The sequence below is a fragment of the Lytechinus variegatus genome, chromosome 12 (assembly GCF_018143015.1).
Source record: "Lytechinus variegatus isolate NC3 chromosome 12, Lvar_3.0, whole genome shotgun sequence".
NCBI lineage: Eukaryota > Metazoa > Echinodermata > Echinoidea > Temnopleuroida > Toxopneustidae > Lytechinus > Lytechinus variegatus.
In genome coordinates this window covers 7627231-7653159 of record NC_054751.1, presented here as the reverse complement: position 1 = coordinate 7653159, position 25929 = coordinate 7627231, and the positions used below count along the sequence as shown (strand labels likewise).

Sequence of the window (25929 nt, the reverse complement as noted above, 5' to 3'; positions counted from 1 at the left end):
TAAGGTTAATCAAGTATTACTGAACATCCTATTAGAGTTTCATGTCACATGACCAAGGTCAAAGGTCATTTAGGGTCAATGAACTTAGACCATGTTGGAGGAATCAACATCGAAATCTAAACCTGAGGTTAAGTTTTTGAAATGTCATCATAACTTAGAAAATATATGGACCTAGTTCATGAAACTTGGACATAAGGTTAATCAAGTATCACTGAACATCCTGCATGAGTTTCACGTCACATGACCAAGGTCAAAGGTCATTTAGGGTCAATGAACTTTGGCCGAATTGGGGATATCTGTTGAATTCCCATCATAACTTCGAAAGTTTACGGATCTGATTCATGAAACTTGGATATAATAGCATTCAAGCATCACTGAACATTTTGTGCAAGTTTCGGGTCTCATGATTAAGGTCAAAGGTCATTTAGGGTCAATGAACTTTGGCCGAATCGGGGGTATCTGTTGAATTACCATCATAACTTTGAAAGTTTATTGGTCTAGTTCATTAAACTTGGACATTAGAGTAATCAAGTATCACTGACCATCCTGTGCTCCTTTCAGGTCACATGACCAAGGTCAAAGGTCAATGAACTTTGGCCGAATTGGGTGTATCTGTTGAATTACCATCATAACTTTGAAAGTTTATGGATCTGATTCATGAAACTTGTACATGGGAGTAATGAAGTATCACTGAACATCCTGTTTGAGTTTCAGGTCATGTGATCAAGGTCAAAGGTCATGTAAGGTCAATGAACTTTGGCCATGTTGGGGCTTTTTGTTGAATAATCATCATATCTCTGTAAGTTTATTGGTCTAGTTCATAAAAAGTGGACATAAGAGTAACCATGTATCACTGAACATCTTATGCGAGTTAGAGTAGTATTCAAAGTCAGCACTGCTGCTATATTGAACCGCGTGATGCAGGTGAGACGGTCAGAGGCATTCCACTTGTTCTTTTCTCCAGACCCAGTCATTTTTTTTTTAAATTTGCAAAATTTCTCGCCGTTGAAATAGAGATCCTACAAACGGGAGTTTTCAAATCACTTGTGTGGCACATAACCTTTGTACAGCATAGAATAGATAAAAAGAGAACACCATCGATCCTCCCTCCATAATAGGGGTTATCGAGTGCTGAATTAGACAAAACGTCGCATGCATTACGAACCGCCCTCTCTGCGCGCTTCGATACGAAAGTTAGTTTCGCAGAAAACGCATTTAAAGAAAAGCTTTTTTTAAACCAGCAAAAGGTGCACCTACAAGAATACCAAATTATTTTCCGGTGTCTTCGTTCGATAGTTAAGGTTCCAAAGTTTCATCCCGTATCTTTATATTTTCTTGAAGTGAATTATTTACGCTACAGTGGGCATCGTAACAGAGAGGACGGTTCGTGATGAAATCGCGAGGCGCGATAGCGCACTGTATCTATTCCACGAGGACGGTTCGTGGTGCGTGCGACGAAAATTTGAGGAAACAATTAGCAATTAAGTGTCAAGTAAAGAGTTTTTGTTTTCTCTTTGTATTAAAATTATCACCAAATCCTTATTACCAGGTTGCTAATAGATATATTTTTCTCCCCAATTTTTCCTTAATTTTTTAAATTTTTTTTTGATACCGGCTCCCAATCGCCACTCGGCAAGGCTCGGTGCGCCACAAGTGGCGCGCGCGCCAGCATAATGTAGGCCTTTCCCCTATTGCGTTTTCGTACAGAGAAAATCTCAGCAGCTCCAACCGAAATTACAAGCATTTAGTTATTTTGCCATATTTTCTCGTATCCTTAGATTTGTGTAAAATTAAAGATACCAATACCAAGCTCGTCTCTTGTTCTTTCCAACTATGTATTTTGTAGCAACGAATATGTTGAAAGGCTTGAGAACTAAGTGTGAAAGTTATAGTAAACTTTAAAGCCGATTTTCTGTGAAATGGGTTTGCACCGCCGTACGCGTGATACGACGGTTCGGACGACCGCCGACGATTATATTTCAAATCCTTACTATCATAACTGTTTCTGGCTAATGTATAATATTCACCATCAAATGATCGATATTATGTCATGTACTTTTCGGAGATTTAAATTTTAAGTGTGTATTCTAACTGTTATGAAATTCTAATCGAATCGTGGGGTAACGATTTCCTTTTATTTGACAGCTCCACTTGCATCTCTATTACTAGAAAGGATGAACGATCGACTGGTCGCCGGAGGAGGAGCAATACTCAGCGCGACTTGCCTACTCATATGTGCTTTTTCAACTAATGTTGTAGTTGTGGGCGTGGGTCTCGCATTAACAGGTAAGGGAGATCACGGGCGATGAATATATTTTAACAATATTTTACTGGCATCATCATGACCCCAACATTCCAAAAACGTGACTACTGAACTTAGTGTACTAGATAACAGATAACATGATATTACAAGATTAAAGTGACCACAATTTATCGCAAGTCCTTTTGATAATGATATTTCGCTTTTGTGTAGCGCTTAATACATCGGGATGACGTATCAACAATCGCGTTAAAAATGTTATTATAAACGAGTTGTCGGATCCTAGCATACCCGCATACAACGTACGCCATTCTCCTATCCCTGTGGAACAATCCAACAAGAGATAAGACTCGGTTGCTATGCACACTACATGGGCTTTCGCATCCTATCGGGTACTATCGGGTACCAATTTCACCCCTGGGTGTAGAGTGACAGTAAAGTGGGCATGAAGGGCGGATTAATTCTTTGCCATAGGACGCGAGGCCGTGGTGGGATTCGAACGCGCTACCCTATGATTACAAGGTGACAGCCGAAACATCTGGGGAGCGTTTCATGAAAGGACTTGTCGGACGTTTTATCCGACAAGTACTGTTTTATCCGACAGTTACTATGGTAACAGTGACCCTCAGCCAACCATTATCAAGGAAAGTTGTCAGATCTTTCCTTGATTCTGATTGGCTGAGACACATTGTTCCTATGGTAAGTGTCGGATAAACTGGTACTTGTCGGATAAAACGTCCAACAAGTCCTTTCATGAAACGCTCCCCAGTACACTTATGGACAAGCACCCCATGGACCCGCTGCATAAAAGAAAACTCAGGTTGTTTTTACCGGAGGTTTTGCCCTATGTTAAAGTCAATTGCAGAAATCAGACTAACCTTAGCTTTCAGTTTTTACCAGAGTTTTCTTAGGTAAAATTTTTTATGCAGCAGGCCCCAGGTCTGAAGAACTGGGCCCCGTCTTACAAGATTTGCGATTGATTAAATCAATCGCAACTATGGGAAGCCAGCAAATTAAACTTATTGACCCGTATTCACAAAGGTGGACTAAAGTTATACCGGGGTTAAATTCAGTCGGGGGTTAGCTAGCACCCGGGTAAAAAGTTAGTCCACCGCGCTATTCACAAACGGTGGACTAACTAATCCATGGACTAACTTCATACCGGGTGCAAAAGTTAGTCCACGGCTGAGTTATACCCGGGGTATAACTTTAGTCCACCTTTGTGAATTCGGGCCTAGATATGTATGTATATCCATAAATTCATTGATTTCTTGACAATTTTGTGTGATCTCCTTTGTTAACAGATTCAGTTCAATTCCATTCTAATTCAATTCAATCCAATAAATCAGTTTATTAGATATAAAACAGAATACAATGCTGTAGTCCGAAGACTAATTGTGCAAAGCTTACATTGAATATTATATTACAAAAATATTTTGCAAATTTTCTGCAAAAAAAAAAAATTATGACACTGATGGATTTCCATAGAGTAACCATGGAGCTAATAGCTCTATGGAGTAACAACCGATTGGATTAATCGTAACTCTTTGGAAGACGGGGCTCTGGTTTGTTTTGATTCACTGAGGGAGAAGGTTGCCTTATGCAGGCTCGTCTCTTTTTCAAGTAAATCTCACATGATACTCGTTAATCGTTAAGAAGGCGAAAATGAAGAGGGCCTGTCTTGGTCCCTGATGGACACCACAGGTTTGATCCTTGCAGGGAGACTCATCCTGTCCAGATCCATCTGGCCGGCAAATAAACAAGGCAAACGAATTTGTGGATTTGCAAGGGCATGCAACAGAATTGTATCAAAATTTCATTGTGAAATGACTGGGATTGAATAACACTTGTCATGAGAGTATTGCACGTTAACTTTAAGGTTGACCTCAAAATGAACTTTGACCATACCAAGTGACCTCCTAACACAATAGCCTGCAGGTCCCCTAAGTACACCTACCATCCAAGATTGTTAAGATTGTTTGAAAAAGTGATTTATGGTTGCAAATTTATGTGTCATAAGAGAGTCTTGCGAGGAAACTTTAACGTTGACCTGAAAATGACCTTTGACTTTACCATGTGACCTCCAAGTGCAGCATAATATGCAGGTTCCCTCCGTTCATCTACCATCCAAGTTTGGTTGAAAAGTGACTTATGGTTGCACAGTTAGGTGCCATAAGAGAGTCTTGCATGTAAACTTAAACGTTAACCTGAAAATGACCTCTGACTTTACCATGAGACCTCCGACTGCAGAATAGCATGCAGATGTTGAAAAGTGACTTACGGTTTTGGAGTTATGTGTCATAAGATTTGTGACGGACGGACGACATTAGGGTCCCTATGTCTCGCCTTCACCTCTGATGTGCGAGACAATAAGTAGTGAGAAAATTATACCATGGCGAACTCCGAGTTCTTGGTAAACATGGTAAAACACGAGATTTCAAGGATTTTTGAGAAGTCCATGTCGATAGAATTGCAGCTAGAATATAGGAAACGATATGACAAGATATGAACTGATGTACAGTTTCAATCATTGTTCACACTTTCAAGATCAAGATAGTTCTAAATATCTGTGTGTCTATTGACTATTATTTTCAGTTCAGTTCAATTCATTTATTTTTCATTAAAAACTCAATCAAAATAAATACATAATTGAAGAGCTCACTTGCAAAAGGGGTTAGGTCCATTTTTTCATCAATTTTTAATGGTCTCAATGTACAGATTTTTAGTAGCTCTATAAGATGATATCAAAGAAAAGAAGAAATTCCTAATTAATAGTAATCCAAAACGGCAAAGAAAAATCACTTTAAAAAAGGGTTAGGTCCACACCGATTTTTTTTTGGAAAAGAATATTTTGAAAAAATAATATGAATAAAGGTAGATTTTTTTATTCCCAATTTTATGTTCACATGATAGGGTAGTACATCGTGACAATTTGGTTTCTCTTAAGAATATTGCAGTGAGAATAAGAAAACATTTTTTTTTTCGGAATGGTCAAAAGTGGACCTAACCCCTTTTGCAACTAAACTCTTAATTCATGAATTCATGAATAGAAATCGGAAGGACCCTAATAAAAGCAATGCTTTTCCATTCAATCAATAGTGGAAAAGTACCTGATAAAAATGTTAAGGCTAGGTCATTTCTAAAGTATCAATTTCAATTTTGTGATTATATGTGATTTTGAATACCAATAAAACACATAATTAAAAAAAAAATTGAAATAAAAACAGCTTGACAAGCTGTTTTTTTTTTAAGCCTAATACTATAGGCGTACATGTAAAGGTAGGTAATTCAGTAGGTATCTCTCAGAAATATAACCCACGGCAGCACTTCAGTCTTCTGGCAAAGTCATTTGTCTACACTTTGCCACTCTCCAACCAAATGTTGTGACCGTGTAGAAAAAAAAATTGAATGCTCGAACTAGGGCTGGGACTAAAACCCGGGTACCCGGGTCCCGCCCGGAAGCGTCGGGTACCCGGGTAGAAAAATCAATACCCGATACCCGAAAATTGCTCACCAGTATAACGTACATTTGATTTGTATTGCGTAGTGTAAGACATGATTGTAAACTCATCACAAAAGTACACAAGTCTCATTCTGAATCTCACCAATTACCCTCGAAATATCCTTAAATATACTAGTTTTTCAAGTGATGACGATGTGACTGAGATCGTTCAATCGTCGCCATGCTTCTTTTGCAGCGCAGTGACGTCATCCAGCCACTGCGACGCAAGCCAATTTATGAATGAAAATATAGTAAGCATGCGCATTGCAAGCCTCAGCCCCACGCAGTATTCCGTCAAAAAAAGTCTGCAATACTGTGTCACCTCGTACCAAAATCGACCTAGAATTCCACTTTCCTTTATTTCATATGGATTATGAAAGGTATTCTCAGAGGATCTGTTTTCTCACGGATACCACACAAGTAAGCAAAATTTATTACTTCTTGCTTTTCCGTCAAAATCTTACGAAGTAGCGTCGATGTTGCAACGTGTTCGTGAGTTTGTAGAATCTACCGCTACGTGAACAAAGTCAATTGATTTCCGGGTTTCGGAGCATACGAGGCGCCAGCCAATCACGTTCTTGATACCATTTTCAGTTTATCATAAACCGAAAATGGTAACACGATCGTGATTGGCTGGCGCATTCGACGCTCCGAAACCCGGAAATCAATTGACTTTGTTCACGTAGCGATAGATTCTAGATATTCACGAACACGATGTAATATCGACGCTACTTCGTAAGATTTTGACGGAAAAGCAAGAAGTAATAAAAATTTGCTTACCAGTGCGGTATCGGTGGGAAAACAGATCCTCTGAGAATACCTTTCACAATTCATATGAAATAAAGGAAAGTGGAATTCTAGGTCGATTTTGGTACGAGGTGACACAGTATTGCAGACTTTTTTTGACGGAATACTGCGTGGGGCTGAGGCTTGCAATGCGCATGCTTACTATATTTTCATTTATAAATTGGCTTGCGTCGCAGTGGCTGGATGACGTCACCTATGGGGTTTTTCCACCAGTCATTTTTCGAGCGACATGATTTTCGGGTACCCGGGTACCCGCCCGAAAATTACCACGGGTACCCGAAAAGAAAAAAACCCGAAAGTCCCAGGCCTAGCTCGAACGGGCGATCGGGTTAGCCGTGCGTAAGGGTTATGGTATGAGTAACGCAGGGATTAGAATCATTCTAGCTTGTGATACACAAATGTTAATAAATTATTATCATTATTTAGTTTACCTGTCGTTTACTATCCCCCACTCTCTATCTCCATTTTAATTTTAGGGACCGGTTTTGCCTGTATTTCTCTGCCCACAACGCTCATCATAAACGACTATTTCCCTGATAATTTTGTCATGATGAACACGCTTTCCTTGTATGGTCTGACTGCAGGTGCAGCTTTCATACCGTTCATCGTAGAAAGATCGGAAGAGGCTTACGGGTACCACGGAAGTTTTCTGATCATAGCCGGTATTGGTTTTCACGTCATGGTGTGTGCTGCGGTAATCCGTAAACCAATTATGAAGAAAATTAAAAGTCATTGTCCTGAAGCTAAGACGATGGGACTGGCTCGAACAGATAGCGAGATGACAAGTAAGCTTATACGACCGAAAAATAACAGCGCTCTGGAATCAAGGGGTGAAGATATTCCTTCTCAGAAACATCAGTCAACCAGTACAGGATCTGATCATTTAGAGATTGGGTTTGATGACGTTGATGCTGCTGTGACCACTGAACACTTACCACTGATCACCGAAGAAGACAACGACGAACCGGCGGGGGTGTCTGCAGGGACATCGAAGGGCAATGCCGAACCTTGGTATAAGTTCTGTTTCACAGGTCTCACCTTTCATGACTGGCTGGTCTTGTTTAACATGCCATCGTTTTACATCTTCTCATACGCATTGTACGGTTGGCTGCTGTTCTTGGTACCCCATGCCGAATCCCTTGGAATTATCAGTTCCCATGCGGTATTTTTATCCTCCTTGGCAGGTATTGGAGGTATCTTAGGAAGAACAGTGTTCATTATTCTCATTTCTAAAAACGTCGATCCTTTATTGATATACATCCCCGTCAGTATTGTCTGCACCCTGACTTTTCTCCTTGACTTCGTCGGATCAGGGTATCATGTTCGGGCCGGTTTGGCGTTCGTCCAAGGCATTTGTTTCTTTACTGAAGATACTATGCCTCTTGCCGTGGTAAAGAAGATTGCATTAGACCCAGACAAATTCAGACGATTTTCTGCAATGGTATTTTTATGTTTTGGATTAGGAGCAACTTCAGCAGGTTATATGACAGGTACTTGTATTTATTTACTTAATTTTTATTTATACATTAGCAATGGACTCCCGGGATTGACTGAATTGATATCTTAGTTACCTTTGAATGACGATGACAATTTTCATCACTACGCTAGTACAATAACTATCATTTCTTGTAGAAAAGCATATCACGTTTAAATCTAACGTCTCTGTGTGCTTACATGTAGATAGGGCTTCGAGTATTGTTACCCTGGAATTAGCCTGGAAAGTCTTCTACAGCGCACATCCATTTCAAGGAATAAATTCCTGCCAGGTATCCATTTTGTGCTGTTGAGTGCAGCACAATGTGATTACATGATTACGATTAATATGGTACTATGTGTCTTTAGCAGTGTTTATGGCATGTGATATCAAATACGTGATCGATTGGTAGTAGAAGATGATTGACTCAACATGTACCGATGGTATTTATCGAATTACATTGTTGTTCATCTTTTTCTCTTCCTCCATCAGGATTTCTGTTCGACATTACTCAGTCCTACACCAAGGTCTTCATGTTCATCGGTGTTCTTCACATTGTTTCTTTGGTAATCTTGATCACCACCGTTATCTTATTGAGAACTCATTCACCGAGGATCACCACGGAAGGGAACAAGTGACGTCATGAAACCGTCCGTTAACACAAAGCGCCGAGACTGATCGTATTGTTGACTTGTTCGCTTGATCGCTCACAATGATGAATGCAATCAAGCTATAATTTAACACTGCAATCAATCACTAAAGTTAAATAGTGTTACGGGACCAAGATCAGTGACTATATAGGAGCCCTAAGGTGCTATAAGCAAAAATATGAGTGGGCATATAAACGTGAAAAATGTACGGCTCTTCGTACATGTACTTCCTGAAATATAAATAATCGGGACTTGGTTTTGTTCATGCGTGAGCGAACACGGAATGTTTTTGTCTGGGTGTAAAAAGTAGGTTTGCGCCAAAATGGCACAAAATGAAAAAATATGATGATCGGACTTCTTACTAATCAGCAGACATCCTCTCAACCTTTTCATTATCTTTGCCATAATTTTCCAATTATGCGGTAAAAATTCATTTTCAAATCTATTTTATATGATTGAGTTGTTTCTTTTTTATATGTTCCCTTTTAGCTTTGAACATTCCTTCTGTAAGCAAAAAAAAAAAAACAAAAATTTTTTTTTTATTTTTAACCGGAGTATGGAGAGCGTGTTTTTTTTTCGTTGAATCATTTCATTGTGTGCTACAAAATTTAGGGTGCCTTTAAACAATGCCATACAGATGGGCGGGGGCTCGTAGATGCCCCCCACAAATGAAAAAATCATGACCAAGAAAAAAAGTGGAAAGGAAATAAAAGGAAAGATAGAAAGTGAAAAATAATATATATAAATATATATTATTTTCTGAATATTATGTCAAAATCTGTCATAAAATTGGATAGTGTAATAAAAAAGTGAAAATTTTTGCTTGCTCGCCTCGCTCGCCCACAACTTTTTAATACATTTTACCCAATCTGCCATATCTAGCTCCTTCGAAATTGACTCAATACACAATTGCCATTGAAAGATATGAATCATTTCCTGGTTACCCTGTTAAGCACATAATTAAACTTGGTCAAGGAATCAATAACCCCTTGAAAAATGGATTGTCTTTTAAAGGTACCATAACATAATTTGTTTCGCATTGAATAATTAAAAGTTTTCGCAATTAATAATGCAAATCTTCTTGCATGGGTTGACAAAAAGTTTTTTTTACTTATGAAGGAAAATTCAATGGAAAAAGTTGAATAAACAATAATAATTCAATTAAGTAAATTAATTAAATTAATAAATAAAATATGACAGCATACTTTAAAAAAATACGGCAAAGATAATGAAAAGGTTAAGAGGAAGTCTGCTGATTAGCAAGAAGTCTGATCATCTTAATACTCATATTCTCCCATTTTGGCGCAAGCCTCTTTTTGTACCCCCGACAAAAATATTCCGTGTTTGCTCAAGCATGAACAATTTTTCTAATGACATTTCGACGATAAGATTTCAAAACATATTTTAACATCAAAATATAGATATCATAATTTGAAATTTTTTTCAAAGACTTTTCAAAACTGTCCCGTTTTTTTTATACCCACTGTAGAGTCACCCTGTCAACTTCGTCACCGAATTTGCAGATTGCCGGGAGCGGCGAATATCGCGAGATTTTCGTCATCGGTTAATGTACAAAATTCAGAATCGAGGGGATGAGGGGACAATTGCAATTGGTTATTCAATGACGTAAACATGGATAATCGTTATCAGTTTCATGAGGAATATGTTCAAGAGAAAATCAATATATATATGTATCTAAATGATTAGCTATAATGATACATGACGCCTTTACCAACATGAGGTCCAAGGAAAAGGGCATTTGCTTTAGAAACAACTGCCAATTTATTCACATAATATAAATATTATAAGCAAATCCAGTTTGAGTGCGTCGAAACGAGGAGAATATGATCAGCGATATCTAAACAAACTATTAAGCCCACAGTACAGAAAAATAAATGTCGTCTATTTATTATCTGATCGTCCAAAGTCCAATTTAGGATTTAGAAGTTGATGTGAGCTATGATTTTTGTGTCGAGGATGAATGGAAGGTTAACACCGAGGATCAGTGACCATGTAAAAGGAGGCTTCAGTATAAAAAGTCCTTTACTGTGGGGGTAGAAAGAGAGAAGAAAAACGAGAAAAAAGAGGAGGAGAAGAAGAAGGAGGAGAAGAAAATATGATGACAAGAGATAAAATACAGGTGTAGAGAGATAGATAAATATAGAGACACAGATAGGGGGGGGGGGGGGGGGGTAGAGAGAGAGAGAGAAGAAATGGGGAATATGAACCATATGGCATTGGACAGTTGAATATTAAGTCATGTGATCTTATTATTAAGTACCAACTTTGCAATTTCATGAGGAGATTTAACAGGAGCTGTACTTGTCAGAATTCTCATTTTTCTCTGGTATTTCTGTATACGAGCCACTACTGAGATTTCGACTAAGGGCCACTAAACCCCTTAAAAAGAATTATTAAAAAAATCCACGACCAAGAAAATAAAAGAAAATGAGCACATAAAACAAAACTGAAGGAAAAAAATGGTTGTTTACATTGAGCGGGCACCTCGTTTTTGTTAATACTTTGAAGGATTTAACAAAGCTTCCCCACAGTTTGCCTAGTATGTAACATCACAGAGGATTAGGTGAGAAACAATTGCATTTCACGACAATCACTTGGATTTTGCAGGAAGTCCCCAAGTAGTCATTGAGACTTTTCTTAGTTGCACCGACGTCTCAAGGATGTTTTCCAGGCGTCGCAACGACTATTTGTCTGGAGACATCGCAGACATGGCAGAGACGCCTCGGAGATTTCGTAGAGACGTCAACTTGATGACTGAAGAAACCAAAATGTTGGAGATGTCTCCACGACTGTAGTATCTGAGGCATCATCAAAGGAACTTCTGGTTTGGTCTGATATGGCGTTAAGTAAGTCTTATCAGTTTTTCTGGTCTTCTGCCGGTCACTGCGACACCTCAGCATTGGGAGGCCTCTGCGAATTCGCACATACAGACTTTGCAGAGATGTCTCAGGATGCAGTCTCCACGACGTCTCTGCAACAATGGGCCTACTGCATGCAACTGGTGCCGGTATGCGTCTCAGCATTGGCCTATAAATGAATGAGCCATACAAAATGGGCAGATGCGCCGTATGGATCAATATCTCTCGAAAGCTGTGAAATAGCACATGACTACAGGACGCGGGGTCCGGCAACCCCAAATTTTCTGGCGGGGGGGGGGGGGTGGCTGCGTATGTTATTTACCATAGGCATGCAGCACCGCCTGCAAATGTGGTAGGTATGTTAAATAGCAGAACTAAAAACCTAACCTTCATTCTGAAGTGTAAAATGTCTCCGAAAAAATCTTTTAAAACAATCGAGCATCTTTCTTCCGATTTCTCGAAGAAGCCAACATTTTTCGAGACATTTTCAGGAGACGACTTTGCAATTAGCGAAATCTGGAGTAGCAAACAAGCGGTGAATTACAGTGGCGTATAAACAGATAGGCCTACGTTTGAATCTCTGCTTAAAACGCATTTATTTGGTCGTTGAAACCTTTTCTCCTTATATGATTTTTTTTTGGGTTAACTATTGATTTAACTATTCATGTTTTGTGAGCAGGGGTTGCTTTTGTGGTTGGTTTTGTATATTAGGGTAAAGCAATCCTACACTGTTATAACATTTATCCTTAAAGTAAAAGAAGTTCCTAGGCTGCAGCAGAGTCTCGAGAACAACTGTAATCTTACCAGATTGTGTAGTCTTTCAGGAAATTGGTATTTGGCGTATGGAACCTTACAAATTTCCTTCAAGAAAAAAAAAACCGTTTCCACCTTCTATAACAGAACTGTACTGTTAAATTGCAGAAAAATTCACGTTTTATGAATTTACAGAATGATTCTGTTATTGTTTTTTCCAAAATCTTCTCCCTTTTCTGTAAAATCAGGTTTTTTTTTTAAACAGTGTACACTGTTAAAAAAACCCTGATTTTACAGAAAAATAAAAGAAGATTTTGCAGAAAGCAATACCAGAATCATTCTTTAAATTCATGAAACAGGAATTTTTCTGCATTTTAACAGAACAGGTCTGTTAGAAAAAGGGGAAGAGTGTTTTATTTAAGGAAATTTGTAAGATTACACACACCAATTTCCTGTAAGATTACGCAATCTGGTAAGATTACAGGTGTTCTCGAGACTCTGCTGCAGGAACTTCTTTTAGTTTAAGGATAAATTTTCTAACAGTGTAGGCCTGGTGTTTTTAGAGCCCTTGTGAGTTATGAGCCTGCCGGATTGCCTTTTAGGCAAGTTCCTTAACTGCACGTGAACAGGGCATTAAGATAAGGCACCAGTCCCCGTAGATACATGTTTAGTGCTATTTAATGTAATTATCATTATTTTCAATTGTTCGTTGTGAAGCGCTATGATCATATTTATGGTAAAGCGCTATAGGTATCTGTCATGTATGGGGAGGGGGGGGGGGGCTTGGGGGTAAAATTCTAAGTTTTAGCATGACTACTGGATCTCCAGGGGGTGCTGTATATGGTGAATAGGACCCTCGGGCAGATCTTGGGGGATAATTCAGTATCCCAGCACCCCAGCTTCCCACGGCCATCCTACCTGTTTAAAGTCAATCGAAGTCTGTTGAATTTTTTTTCATTTGAATAGTCCATTGAAATGTCCTTTGAAAAATGTCAATGATGCCATATTTTTTCTCCCTCTTGACTGATTTTAAAGAGGTGTAGGGAAGCAACATAACAAAGCCTGGCGGATCGCACTGCGTTACACCAACTCCGCTGACTTTGGATTCCGTTATATATTTTTAATAACAATTCAGCTATGAAGCCACCATCGGAAGGAATTATTTTGAATTGGCGGCGGGGGTACGTTCTCGTATTCTGTAAATTTCTTCTTATGGTATTAGATGGAGGCATCGCGAAATCGTTTGGTGTTCTTCTCAATGAGATGGTGGTGAGATTAAACTCAAGCTACGCCATTGTTGGGTTCATCTGCAGCCTATCAAGTACCCTCACGTACCTCGCAGGTAAGTCGGTTTTCATGTTTGAATGACGATAAGCCCCATAATAAAACACCAATATGCAAATTCCTGTATTTGTTCAGGTATTCACATTTCTTTCATCAGAATGATAATATTGACCATTATTTCGCCCATGTGCAATTTGAATGCGTGTTTTTATCCCATCCTCTCGTGTGCAAAATAAAGCGTGCACCCCAACCTTACCCTTTAATTGAAAATTATTTTCTGTTGTAGCTGCGATATTCATATAATCAACAGGTTCAATATAATATCATAGAGACATTTTCGCCGACTGTCGAATATTTGCCAATATTTGGTGAGAAATTTGATCTAAGGTGCCAAAACGCTGTTATTGTTCTACAATTTTGAAATGCAAAGCGTACCAGTTCACGATATTTTGTAGAATTCAGGTTAAAGTCCCCCCTATATACCGCTCCCCGATCTAAAAAAACACACACACACACACCATCACACATACACAAACATAGTGGCAAGGGAGGATCCAGGATTTATCGAGGATTTATACAGATCACCACAACACAGAGGAAGGTATGTGGAGCCGGGTTATGTGCAAAATTCGCCGGGATTTGTGCGAACAACGGAATTTGTGCAAACGCCACGCCGGGAAATGTGCAAATCTGTCAAAATGTATCAACGGCATCTGTGCAAACGTGACGACGGGATATGTGCAAATGAACAATTTTCACGGGAAAAGTGCAAACCTCCGGGATATGTGCAAGTCACTGTTTTTATCCATATTAAGGCTATTTCTCATGAAAAGTTTCGTAACATTACTGTTAAAAATGAGAAACATGCCTTCATAAGGGAGAAGCTACAGTGCCATCGGCAATGAAACGCTTTTCAGAGAGGCAGTGGGGGGGGGGCATCATTACAGGGGTTTCCTTGACATTTGCTCCGGCGACAATTAAGCCAAACATGAATGCTAAACTCCAAAATTAAATCAACCTTTATCGTAATCATTACAATATTCTGAACCAAAAAATCTATCACGATCCTAACACTAATCCTATGCCTTCTGAGGTATCAATTATTGTCGCAATTGTCGCAGGGCATATGTCGTGTCACCTTAAAGGGACATTCAGTACTGTTTCGAACACTGCATGGGGCAATTAATTAAAGGGGGTGGGAGAGGCAAGCATGATTTCCACTGATGCACACAATGAACTTGATCTGTTGATTTCATTTCCAAATTTCATCAGAAGTTGTCGAATTTCTATAAAACTTAATTATAAACCCAAAGTGTCTTGATTACAATGGCATTTGATATTATTTTTTTCATGAATCTATGAATATACAAACAAGGGAGTCTTTGCTATCTCTTTTTACACACCCAAAGTGATGTACAGACGCCAGCTAGTGTAATAACAGCCACATGTGTAAAACACTGTACCCACTGTCGTATATATTTCCCACAAATATCATGGCGCACTTTATCAACAAGAGGCATTAATTTTGAACTATATACCCACAGATGCACTTTACTCTCTAATTGCAATATTTTTAGGTTGTAATTCATACACCTCCTCGATTTAATATCGAATGTTCCATATTATATGAATGCAGGGGCTGCAATCCGGGGGGGGGGGGCAAGGGGTGTACAGTGCCCCCACATTTTGAAGCACTAAAAAGTTTTCCCCTTTTAACCCAAGAACTTTGCCCCCTTTCAATGCGTTCAGTGCCCCTTTCATCTTAGAAGGACCCGTTTTATGTGTTAAAGAGTGCCCCTTTACTTTTCAATAAATATAAGTGGCCATTCTGGTATAAAATAAGTTTCCATTCTTGAAACTGCTCTTTTCATTCCCGATCATCGCCCGTTTTCCTTATTTCGCGTTCTTATCCCTTCTAAAAGTGCATATTTTTGATAATAAAAATTCTTTTAAAATGTTCCTCTTGCCCCTCTAAGTTGCCCCTTTACACCCTTTTCTGAGTGAACCTTTTCTTCTGCAGTGTGTACATTTTCAGCTTTGATCAAGTGCCCCATATGAATGAGTCCTCATTTACTTCTGATAAATGCCCCCCCCCTTCTAGTTTGTTCGTTCAAATGTCCAATTTGCTATTTATTTGCAATTAGCGTCCTTTCTTTTCTGCAGGGGCATCTGAACCGGGGAAGGGGGAGGGGGGCACTTGCCTCCTTAAAAATGGACCTCGATCCATGGGTCCCAAAAGTTTTCAAGACCAAGAAAGAGAAAAGAAGAAAAGGAAAGAAAAGTGGGGAAATAAAATACTGTTCTTATGTAAAATATCACAAATGCTTTTTTTTTCATTAAAACTTTCAAGATTTTGCTCGCTCGCAGCATTGAAGAAATTTTGCCCCATACACCATGTGTGCCCCTCAATTATTTTTCTCAGTACCCTAGTAGGGTACATATGCTATTTTTTTTTAAAAGTTTTTTTGTTTCAGGTGCCCTTTTCAAAAGAGGAAGTGCCCTTTTTTCGCTTTGCCCTGCCTCCCCCCATTTTCAATTTCGCTCTGCCGAACCTGGATGAATGTTTATCTATTTTCTCAGAGCTAGTGGAACGTCCTGTATGAGACAAAGGGTGCTACTCTACTTTTAAGACACTATAATTTGTGACAAATCCATACGAAGCGAATGCTGGTAGTCTCCTTTTCCAGACCCAATGCGACCGTACCATACAATATGAATATTATTTGTCTACTTTTTAATACTCAGTCTTGGCCATATATTCTTCCAAGCAACATGATTAACGCTCTACCTGAACTAGCTAAGCGTAGACTTTACTCAAGACCCGGTGGTTAAAAAGGGAAATGAACTTTAAAACTCAGACCTCACCATCTTCTAAACAATTGCCATGTAATCAAGCATATGGATATAGAGTTTTTGTCTCACCTGCGAAGCAGAGTGAGACTATAGGCGCCGCTTTTCCGACGGCGGCGGCGGCGGCGTCAACATTAAATCTTAACCTGAGGTTAAGTTTTTGAAATGACGTCATAACTTAGAAAGTATATGGACCTAGTTAATGAAACTTGGCCATAAGGTTAATCAAGTATTACTGAACATCCTATTAGAGTTTCATGTCACATGACCAAGGTCAAAGGTCATTTAGGGTCAATGAACTTAGACCATGTTGGAGGAATCAACATCGAAATCTAAACCTGAGGTTAAGTTTTTGAAATGTCATCATAACTTAGAAAATATATGGACCTAGTTCATGAAACTTGGACATAAGGTTAATCAAGTATCACTGAACATCCTGCATGAGTTTCACGTCACATGACCAAGGTCAAAGGTCATTTAGGGTCAATGAACTTTGGCCGAATTGGGGATATCTGTTGAATTCCCATCATAACTTCGAAAGTTTACGGATCTGATTCATGAAACTTGGATATAATAGCATTCAAGCATCACTGAACATTTTGTGCAAGTTTCGGGTCTCATGATTAAGCTCAAAGGTCATTTAGGGTCAATGAACTTTGGCCGAATCGGGGGTATCTGTTGAATTACCATCATAACTTTGAAAGTTTATTGGTCTAGTTCATTAAACTTGGACATTAGAGTAATCAAGTATCACTGACCATCCTGTGCTCGTTTCAGGTCACATGACCAAGGTCAAAGGTCAATGAACTTTGGCCGAATTGGGTGTATCTGTTGAATTACCATCATAACTTTGAAAGTTTATGGATCTGATTCATGAAACTTGTACATGGGAGTAATGAAGTATCACTGAACATCCTGTTTGAGTTTCAGGTCATGTGATCAAGGTCAAAGGTCATGTAAGGTCAATGAACTTTGGCCATGTTGGGGCTTTTTGTTGAATAATCATCATATCTCTGTAAGTTTATTGGTCTAGTTCATAAAAAGTGGACATAAGAGTAACCATGTATCACTGAACATCTTATGCGAGTTAGAGTAGTATTCAAAGTCAGCACTGCTGCTATATTGAACCGCGTGATGCAGGTGAGACCGTCAGAGGCATTCCACTTGTTCTTTTCTCCAGACCCAGTCATTTTTTTTTAAATTTGCAAAATTTCTCGCCGTTGAAATAGAGATCCTACAAACGGGAGTTTTCAAATCACTTGTGTGGCACATAACCTTTGTACAGCATAGAATAGATAAAAAGAGAACACCATCGATCCTCCCTCCATAATAGGGGTTATCGAGTGCTGAATTAGACAAAACGTCGCACGCATTACGAACCGCCCTCTCTGCGCGCTTCGATACGAAAGTTAGTTTCGCAGAAAACGCATTTAAAGAAAAGCTTTTTTTAAACCAGCAAAAGGTGCACCTACAAGAAAAGCAAATTATTTTCCGGTGTCTTCGTTCGATAGTTAAGGTTCCAAAGTTTCATCCCGTATCTTTATATTTTCTTGAAGTGAATTATTTACGCTACAGTGGGCATCGTAACAGAGAGGACGGTTCGTGATGAAATCGCGAGGCGCGATAGCGCACTGTATCTATTCCACGAGGACGGTTCGTGGTGCGTGCGACGAAAATTTGAGGAAACAATTAGCAATTAAGTGTCAAGTAAAGAGTTTTTGTTTTCTCTTTGTATTAAAATTATCACCAAATCCTTATTACCAGGTTGCTAATAGATATATTTTTCTCCCCAATTTTTCCTTAATTTTTTAATTTTTTTTTTGATACCGGCTCCCAATCGCCACTCGGCAAGGCTCGGTGCGCCACAAGTGGCGCGCGCGCCAGCATAATGTAGGCCTTTCCCCTATTGCGTTTTCGTACAGAGAAAATCTCAGCAGCTCCAACCGAAATTACAAGCATTTAGTTATTTTGCCATATTTTCTCGTATCCTTAGATTTGTGTAAAATTAAAGATACCAATACCAAGCTCGTCTCTTGTTCTTTCCAACTATGTATTTTGTAGCAACGAATATGTTGAAAGGCTTGAGAACTAAGTGTGAAAATTATAGTAAACTTTAAAGCCGATTTTCTGTGAAATGGGTTTGCACCGCCGTACGCGTGATACGACGGTTCGGACGACCGCCGACGATTATATTTCAAATCCTTACTATCATAACTGTTTCTGGCTAATGTATAATATTCACCATCAAATGATCGATATTATGTCATGTACTTTTCGGAGATTTAAATTTTAAGTGTGTATTCTAACTGTTATGAAATTCTAATCGAATCGTGGGGTAACGATTTCCTTTTATTTGACAGCTCCACTTGCATCTCTATTACTAGAAAGGATGAACGATCGACTGGTCGCCGGAGGAGGAGCAATACTCAGCGCGACTTGCCTACTCATATGTGCTTTTTCAACTAATGTTGTAGTTGTGGGCGTGGGTCTCGCATTAACAGGTAAGGGAGATCACGGGCGATGAATATATTTTAACAATATTTTACTGGCATCATCATGACCCCAACATTCCAAAAACGTGACTACTGAACTTAGTGTACTAGATAACAGATAACATGATATTACAAGATTAAAGTGACCACAATTTATCGCAAGTCCTTTTGATAATGATATTTCGCTTTTGTGTAGCGCTTAATACATCGGGATGACGTATCAACAATCGCGTTAAAAATGTTATTATAAACGAGTTGTCGGATCCTAGCATACCCGCATACAACGTACGCCATTCTCCTATCCCTGTGGAACAATCCAACAAGAGATAAGACTCGGTTGCTATGCACACTACATGGGCTTTCGCATCCTATCGGGTACAAATTTCACCCCTGGGTGTAGAGTGACAGTAAAGTGGGCATGAAGGGCGGATTAATTCTTTGCCATAGGACGCGAGGCCGTGGTGGGATTCGAACGCGCTACCCTATGATTACAAGGTGACAGCCAAAACATCTGGGGAGCGTTTCATGAAAGGACTTGTCGGACGTTTTATCCGACAAGTACTGTTTTATCCGACAGTTACTATGGTAACAGTGACTCTCAGCCAACCATTATCAAGGAAAGTTGTCAGATCTTTCCTTGATTCTGATTGGCTGAGACACATTGTTCCTATGGTAAGTGTCGGATAAACTGGTACTTGTCGGATAAAACGTCCAACAAGTCCTTTCATGAAACGCTCCCCAGTACACTTATGGACAAGCACCCCATGGACCCGCTGCATAAAAGAAAACTCGGGTTGTTTTTACCGGAGTTTTTGCCCTATGTTAAAGTCAATTGCAGAAATCAGACTAACCTTAGCTTTCAGTTTTTACCAGAGTTATCTTAGGTAAAATTTTTTATGCAGCAGGCCCCAGGTCTGAAGAACTGGGCCCCGTCTTACAAGATTTGCGATTGATTAAATCAATCGCAACTATGGGAAGCCAGCAAATTAAACTTATTGACCCGTATTCACAAAGGTGGACTAAAGTTATACCGGGGTTAAATTCAGTCGGGGGTTAGCTAGCACCCGGGTAAAAAGTTAGTCCACCGCGCTATTCACAAACGGTGGACTAACTAATCCATGGACTAACTTCATACCGGGTGCAAAAGTTAGTCCACGGCTGAGTTATACCCGGGGTATAACTTTAGTCCACCTTTGTGAATTCGGGCCTAGATATGTATGTATATCCATAAATTCATTGATTTCTTGACAATTTTGTGTGATCTCCTTTGTTAACAGATTCAGTTCAATTCCATTCTAATTCAATTCAATCCAATAAATCAGTTTATTAGATATAAAACAGAATACAATGCTGTAGTCCGAAGACTAATTGTGCAAAGCTTACATTGAATATTATATTACAAAAATATTTTGCAAATTTTCTGCAAAAAAAAAAAATTATGACACTGATGGATTTCCATAGAGTAACCATGGAGCTAATAGCTCTATGGAGTAACAACCGATTGGATTAATCGTAACTCTTTGGAAGACGGGGCTCTGGTTTGTTTTGATTCACTGAGGGAGAAGGTTGCCTTATGCAGGCTCGTCTCTTTTTCAAGTAAATCTCACATGATACTCGTTAATCGTTAAGAAGGCGAAAATGAAGAGGGCCTGTCTTGGTCCCTGATGGACACCACAGGTTTGATCCTTGCAGGGAGACTCATCCTGTCCAGATCCATCTGGCCGGCAAATAAACAAGGCAAACGAATTTGTGGATTTGCAAGGGCATGCAACAGAATTGTATCAAAATTTCATTGTGAAATGACTGGGATTGAATAACACTTGTCATGAGAGTATTGCACGTTAACTTTAAGGTTGACCTCAAAATTAACTTTGACCATACCAAGTGACCTCCTAACACAATAGCCTGCAGGTCCCCTAAGTACACCTACCATCCAAGATTGTTAAGATTGTTTGAAAAAGTGATTTATGGTTGCAAATTTATGTGTCATAAGAGAGTCTTGCGAGGAAACTTTAACGTTGACCTGAAAATGACCTTTGACTTTACCATGTGACCTCCAAGTGCAGCATAATATGCAGGTTCCCTCCGTTCATCTACCATCCAAGTTTGGTTGAAAAGTGACTTATGGTTGCACAGTTAGGTGCCATAAGAGAGTCTTGCATGTAAACTTAAACGTTAACCTGAAAATGACCTCTGACTTTACCAAGAGACCTCCGACTGCAGAATAGCATGCAGATGTTGAAAAGTGACTTACGGTTTTGGAGTTATGTGTCATAAGATTTGTGACGGACGGACGACATTAGGGTCCCTATGTCTCGCCTTCACCTCTGATGTGCGAGACAATAAGTAGTGAGAAAATTATACCATGGCGAACTCCGAGTTCTTGGTAAACATGGTAAAACACGAGATTTCAAGGATTTTTTAGAAGTCCATGTCGATAGAATTGCAGCTAGAATATAGGAAACGATATGACAAGATATGAACTGATGTACAGTTTCAATCATTGTTCACACTTGCAAGATCAAGATAGTTCTAAATATCTGTGTGTCTATTGACTATTATTTTCAGTTCAGTTCAATTCATTTATTTTTCATTAAAAACTCAATCAAAATAAATACATAATTGAAGAGCTCACTTGCAAAAGGGGTTAGGTCCATTTTTCATCAATTTTTAATGGTCTCAATGTACAGATTTTTAGTAGCTCTATAAGATGATATCAAAGAAAAGAAGAAATTCCTAATTAATAGTAATCCAAAACGGCAAAGAAAAATCACTTTAAAAAAAGGTTAGGTCCAAACCGATTTTTTTTTGGAAAAGAATATTTTGAAAAAAATAATATGAATAAAGGTAGATTTTTTTTATTCCCAATTTTATGTTCACATGATAGGGTAGTATCGTGACAATTTGGTTTCTCTTAAGAATATTGCAGTGAGAATAAGAAAACATTTTTTTTCTCGGAATGGTCAAAAGTGGACCTAACCCCTTTTGCAACTAAACTCTTAATTCATGAATTCATGAATAGAAATCGGAAGGACCCTAATAAAAGCAATGCTTTTCCATTCAATCAATAGTGGAAAAGTACCTGATAAAAATGTTAAGGCTAGGTCATTTCTAAAGTATCAATTTCAATTTTGTGATTATATGTGATTTTGAATACCAATAAAACACATAATTAAAAAAAATTGAAATAAAAACAGCTTGACAAGCTGTTTTTTTTAAGCCTAATACTATAGGCGTACATGTAAAGGTAGGTAATTCAGTAGGTATCTCTCAGAAATATAACCCACGGCAGCACTTCAGTCTTCTGGCAAAGTCATTTGTCTACACTTTGCCACTCTCCAACCAAATGTTGTGACCGTGTAGAAAAAAAAAATTGAATGCTCGAACGGGCGATCGGGTAAGCCGTGCGTAAGGGTTATGGTATGAGTAACGCAGGGATTAGAATCATTCTAGCTAGTGATACACAAATGTTACATAAATAATTATCATTATTTAGTTTACCTGTCGTTTACTATCCCCCACTCTCTATCACCATTTTAATTTTAGGGACCGGTTTTGCCTGTATTTCTCTGCCCACAACGCTCATCATAAACGACTATTTCCCTGATAATTTTGTCATGATGAACACGCTTTCCTTGTATGGTCTGACTGCAGGTGCAGCTTTCATACCGTTCATCGTAGAAAGATCGGAAGAGGCTTACGGGTACCACGGAAGTTTTCTGATCATAGCCGGTATTGGTTTTCACGTCATGGTGTGTGCTGCGGTAATCCGTAAACCAATTATGAAGAAAATTAAAAGTCATTGTCCTGAAGCTAAGACGATGGGACTGGCTCGAACAGATAGCGAGATGACAAGTAAGCTTATACGACCGAAAAATAACAGCGCTCTGGAATCAAGGGGTGAAGATATTCCTTCTCAGAAACATCAGTCAACCAGTACAGGATCTGATCATTCAGAGATTGCGTTTGATGACGTTGATGCTGCTGTGACCACTGAACACTTACCACTGATCACCGAAGAAGACAACGACGAACTGATGGGGGCGTCTGCAGGGACATCGAAGGGCAATGCCGAACCTTGGTATAAGTTCTGTTTCACAGGTCTCACCTTTCATGACTGGCTGGTCTTGTTTAACATGCCATCGTTTTACATCTTCTCATACGCATTGTACGGTTGGCTGCTGTTCTTGGTACCCCATGCCGAATCCCTTGGAATTATCAGTTCCCATGCGGTATTTTTATCCTCCTTGGCAGGTATTGGAGGTATCTTAGGAAGAACAGTGTTCATTATTCTCATTTCTAAAAACGTCGATCCTTTATTGATATACATCCCCGTCAGTATTGTCTGCACCCTGACTTTTCTCCTTGACTTCGTCGGATCAGGGTATCATGTTCGGGCCGGTTTGGCGTTCGTCCAAGGCATTTGTTTCTTTACTGAAGATACTATGCCTCTTGCCGTGGTAAAGAAGATTGCATTAGACCCAGACAAATTCAGACGATTTTCTGCAATGGTATTTTTATGTTTTGGATTAGGAGCAACTTCAGCAGGTTATATGACAGGTACTTGTATTTATTTACTTAATTTTTATTTATACATTAGCAATGGACTCCCGGGATTGACTGAATTGATATCTTAGTTACCTTTGAATGACGATGACAATTTTCATCACTACGCTAGTACAATAACTATCAGTTCTTGTAGAAAAGCATATCACGTTTAAATCTAACGTCTCTGTGTGCTTACATGTAGATAGGGCTTCGAGTATTGTTACCCTGGAATTAGCCTGGAAAGTCTTCTACAGCGCACATCCATTTCAAGGAATAAATTCCTGCCAGGTATCCATTTTGTGCTGTTGAGTGCAGCACAATGTGATTACATGATTACGATTAATATGGTACTATGTGTCTTTAGCAGTGTTTATGGCATGTGATATCAAATACGTGATCGATTGGTAGTAGAAGATGATTGACTCAACATGTACCGATGGTATTTATCGAATTACATTGTTGTTCATCTTTTTCTCTTCCTCCATCAGGATTTCTGTTCGACATTACTCAGTCCTACACCAAGGTCTTCATGTTCATCGGTGTTCTTCACATTGTTTCTTTGGTAATCTTGATCACCACCGTTATCTTATTGAGAACTCATTCACCGAGGATCACCACGGAAGGGAACAAGTGACGTCATGAAACCGTCCGTTAACACAAAGCGCCGGGACTGATCGTATTGTTGACTTGTTCGCTTGATCGCTCACAATGATGAATGCAATCAAGCTATAATTTAACACTGCAATCAATCACTAAAGTTAAATAGTGTTACGGGACCAAGATCAGTGACTATATAGGAGCCCTAAGGTGCTATAAGCAAAAATATGAGTGGGCATATAAACGTGAAAAATGTACGGCTCTTCGTACATGTACTTCCTGAAATATAAATAATCGGGACTTGGTTTTGTTCATGCGTGAGCGAACACGGAATGTTTTTGTCTGGGTGTAAAAAGTAGGCTTGCGCCAAAATGGCACAAAATGAAAAAATATGATGATCGGACTTCTTACTAATCAGCAGACATCCTCTCAACCTTTTCATTATCTTTGCCATAATTTTCCAATAATGCGGTCAAAATTCATTTTCAAATCTTTTTTATATGATTGAGTTGTTTCTTTTTTATATGTTCCCTTTTAGCTTTGAACATTCCTTCTGTAAGCAAAAAAAAAACAAACAATTTTTCTTATTTTTAACCGGAGTATGGAGAGCGTGTTTATTTTTCGTTGAATCATTTCATTGTGTGCTACAAAATTTAGGGTGCCTTTAAACAATGCCATACAGATGGGCGGGGGCTCGTAGATGCCCCCCACAAATGAAAAAATCATGACCAAGAAAAAAGTGGAAAGGAAATAAAAGGAAAGATAGAAAGTGAAAAATAATATATATAAATATATATTATTTTCTGAATATTATGTCAAAATCTGTCATAAAATTGGATAGTGTAATAAAAAAGTGAAAATTTTTGCTTGCTCGCCTCGCTCGCCCACAACTTTTTAATACATTTTTCCCAATCTGCCATATCTAGCTCCTTCGAAATTGACTCAATACACAATTGCCATTGAAAGATATGAATCATTTCCTGGTTACCCTGTTAAGCACATAATTAAACTTGGTCAAGGAATCAATAACCCCTTGAAAAATGGATTGTCTTTTGAAGGTACCATAACATAATTTGTTTCGCATTGAATAATTAAAAGTTTTCGCAATTAATAATGCAAATCTTCTTGCATGGGTTGACAAAAAGTTTTTTTTTTTTACTTATGAAGGAAAATTCAATGGAAAAAGTTGAATAAACAATAATAATTCAATTAAGTAAATTAATTAAATTAATAAATAAAATATGACAGCATACTTTAAAAAAATACGGCAAAGATAATGAAAAGGTTAAGAGGAAGTCTGCTGATTAGCAAGAAGTCTGATCATCTTAATACTCATATTCTCCCATTTTGGCGCAAGCCTCTTTTTGTACCCCCGACAAAAATATTCCGTGTTTGCTCAAGCATGAACAATTTTTCTAATGACATTTCGACGATAAGATTTCAAAACATATTTTAACATCAAAATATAGATATCATAATTTGAAAATTTTTTCAAAGATTTTTCAAAACTGTCCTGTTTTTTATACCCACTGTAGAGTCACCCTGTCAACTTCGTCACCGAATTTGCAGATTGCCGGGAGCGGCGAATATCGCGAGATTTTCGTCATCGGTTAATGTACAAAATTCAGAATCGAGGGGATGAGGGGACAATTTCAATTGGTTATTCAATGACGTAAACATGGATAATCGTTATCAGTTTCATGAGGAATATGTTCAAGAGAAAATCAATATATATATGTATCTAAATGATTAGCTATAATGATACATGACGCCTTTACCAACATGAGGTCCAAGGAAAAGGGCATTTGCTTTAGAAACAACTGCCAATTTATT

At 38.7% G+C, this 25929-nt stretch overlaps 2 protein-coding genes across 2 annotated transcripts; both read left to right on the top strand.

The window, feature by feature from the left end:
• Positions 1–7051: 7051 nt before the first annotated feature.
• LOC121425287 lies at positions 7052–16389 on the top strand. The gene is made up of 5 exons (XM_041621314.1): positions 7052–8059; positions 8536–8677; positions 9183–9199; positions 13548–13667; positions 16355–16389. Exons 1-5 carry the CDS (start codon positions 7117–7119, stop codon positions 16387–16389), a joined length of 1257 nt encoding a protein of 418 aa, XP_041477248.1. The 5' UTR covers positions 7052–7116.
• A 6005-nt stretch (positions 16390–22394) lies between these two features.
• LOC121425656 lies at positions 22395–24485 on the top strand. Its single transcript, XM_041621800.1, has 2 exons — positions 22395–23511; positions 23988–24485. The coding sequence occupies exons 1-2, from the start codon at positions 22569–22571 to the stop codon at positions 24131–24133; spliced, it is 1089 nt and encodes a 362-aa protein (XP_041477734.1). The 5' UTR covers positions 22395–22568; the 3' UTR covers positions 24134–24485.
• The last annotated feature ends 1444 nt before the right edge of the window (positions 24486–25929 follow it).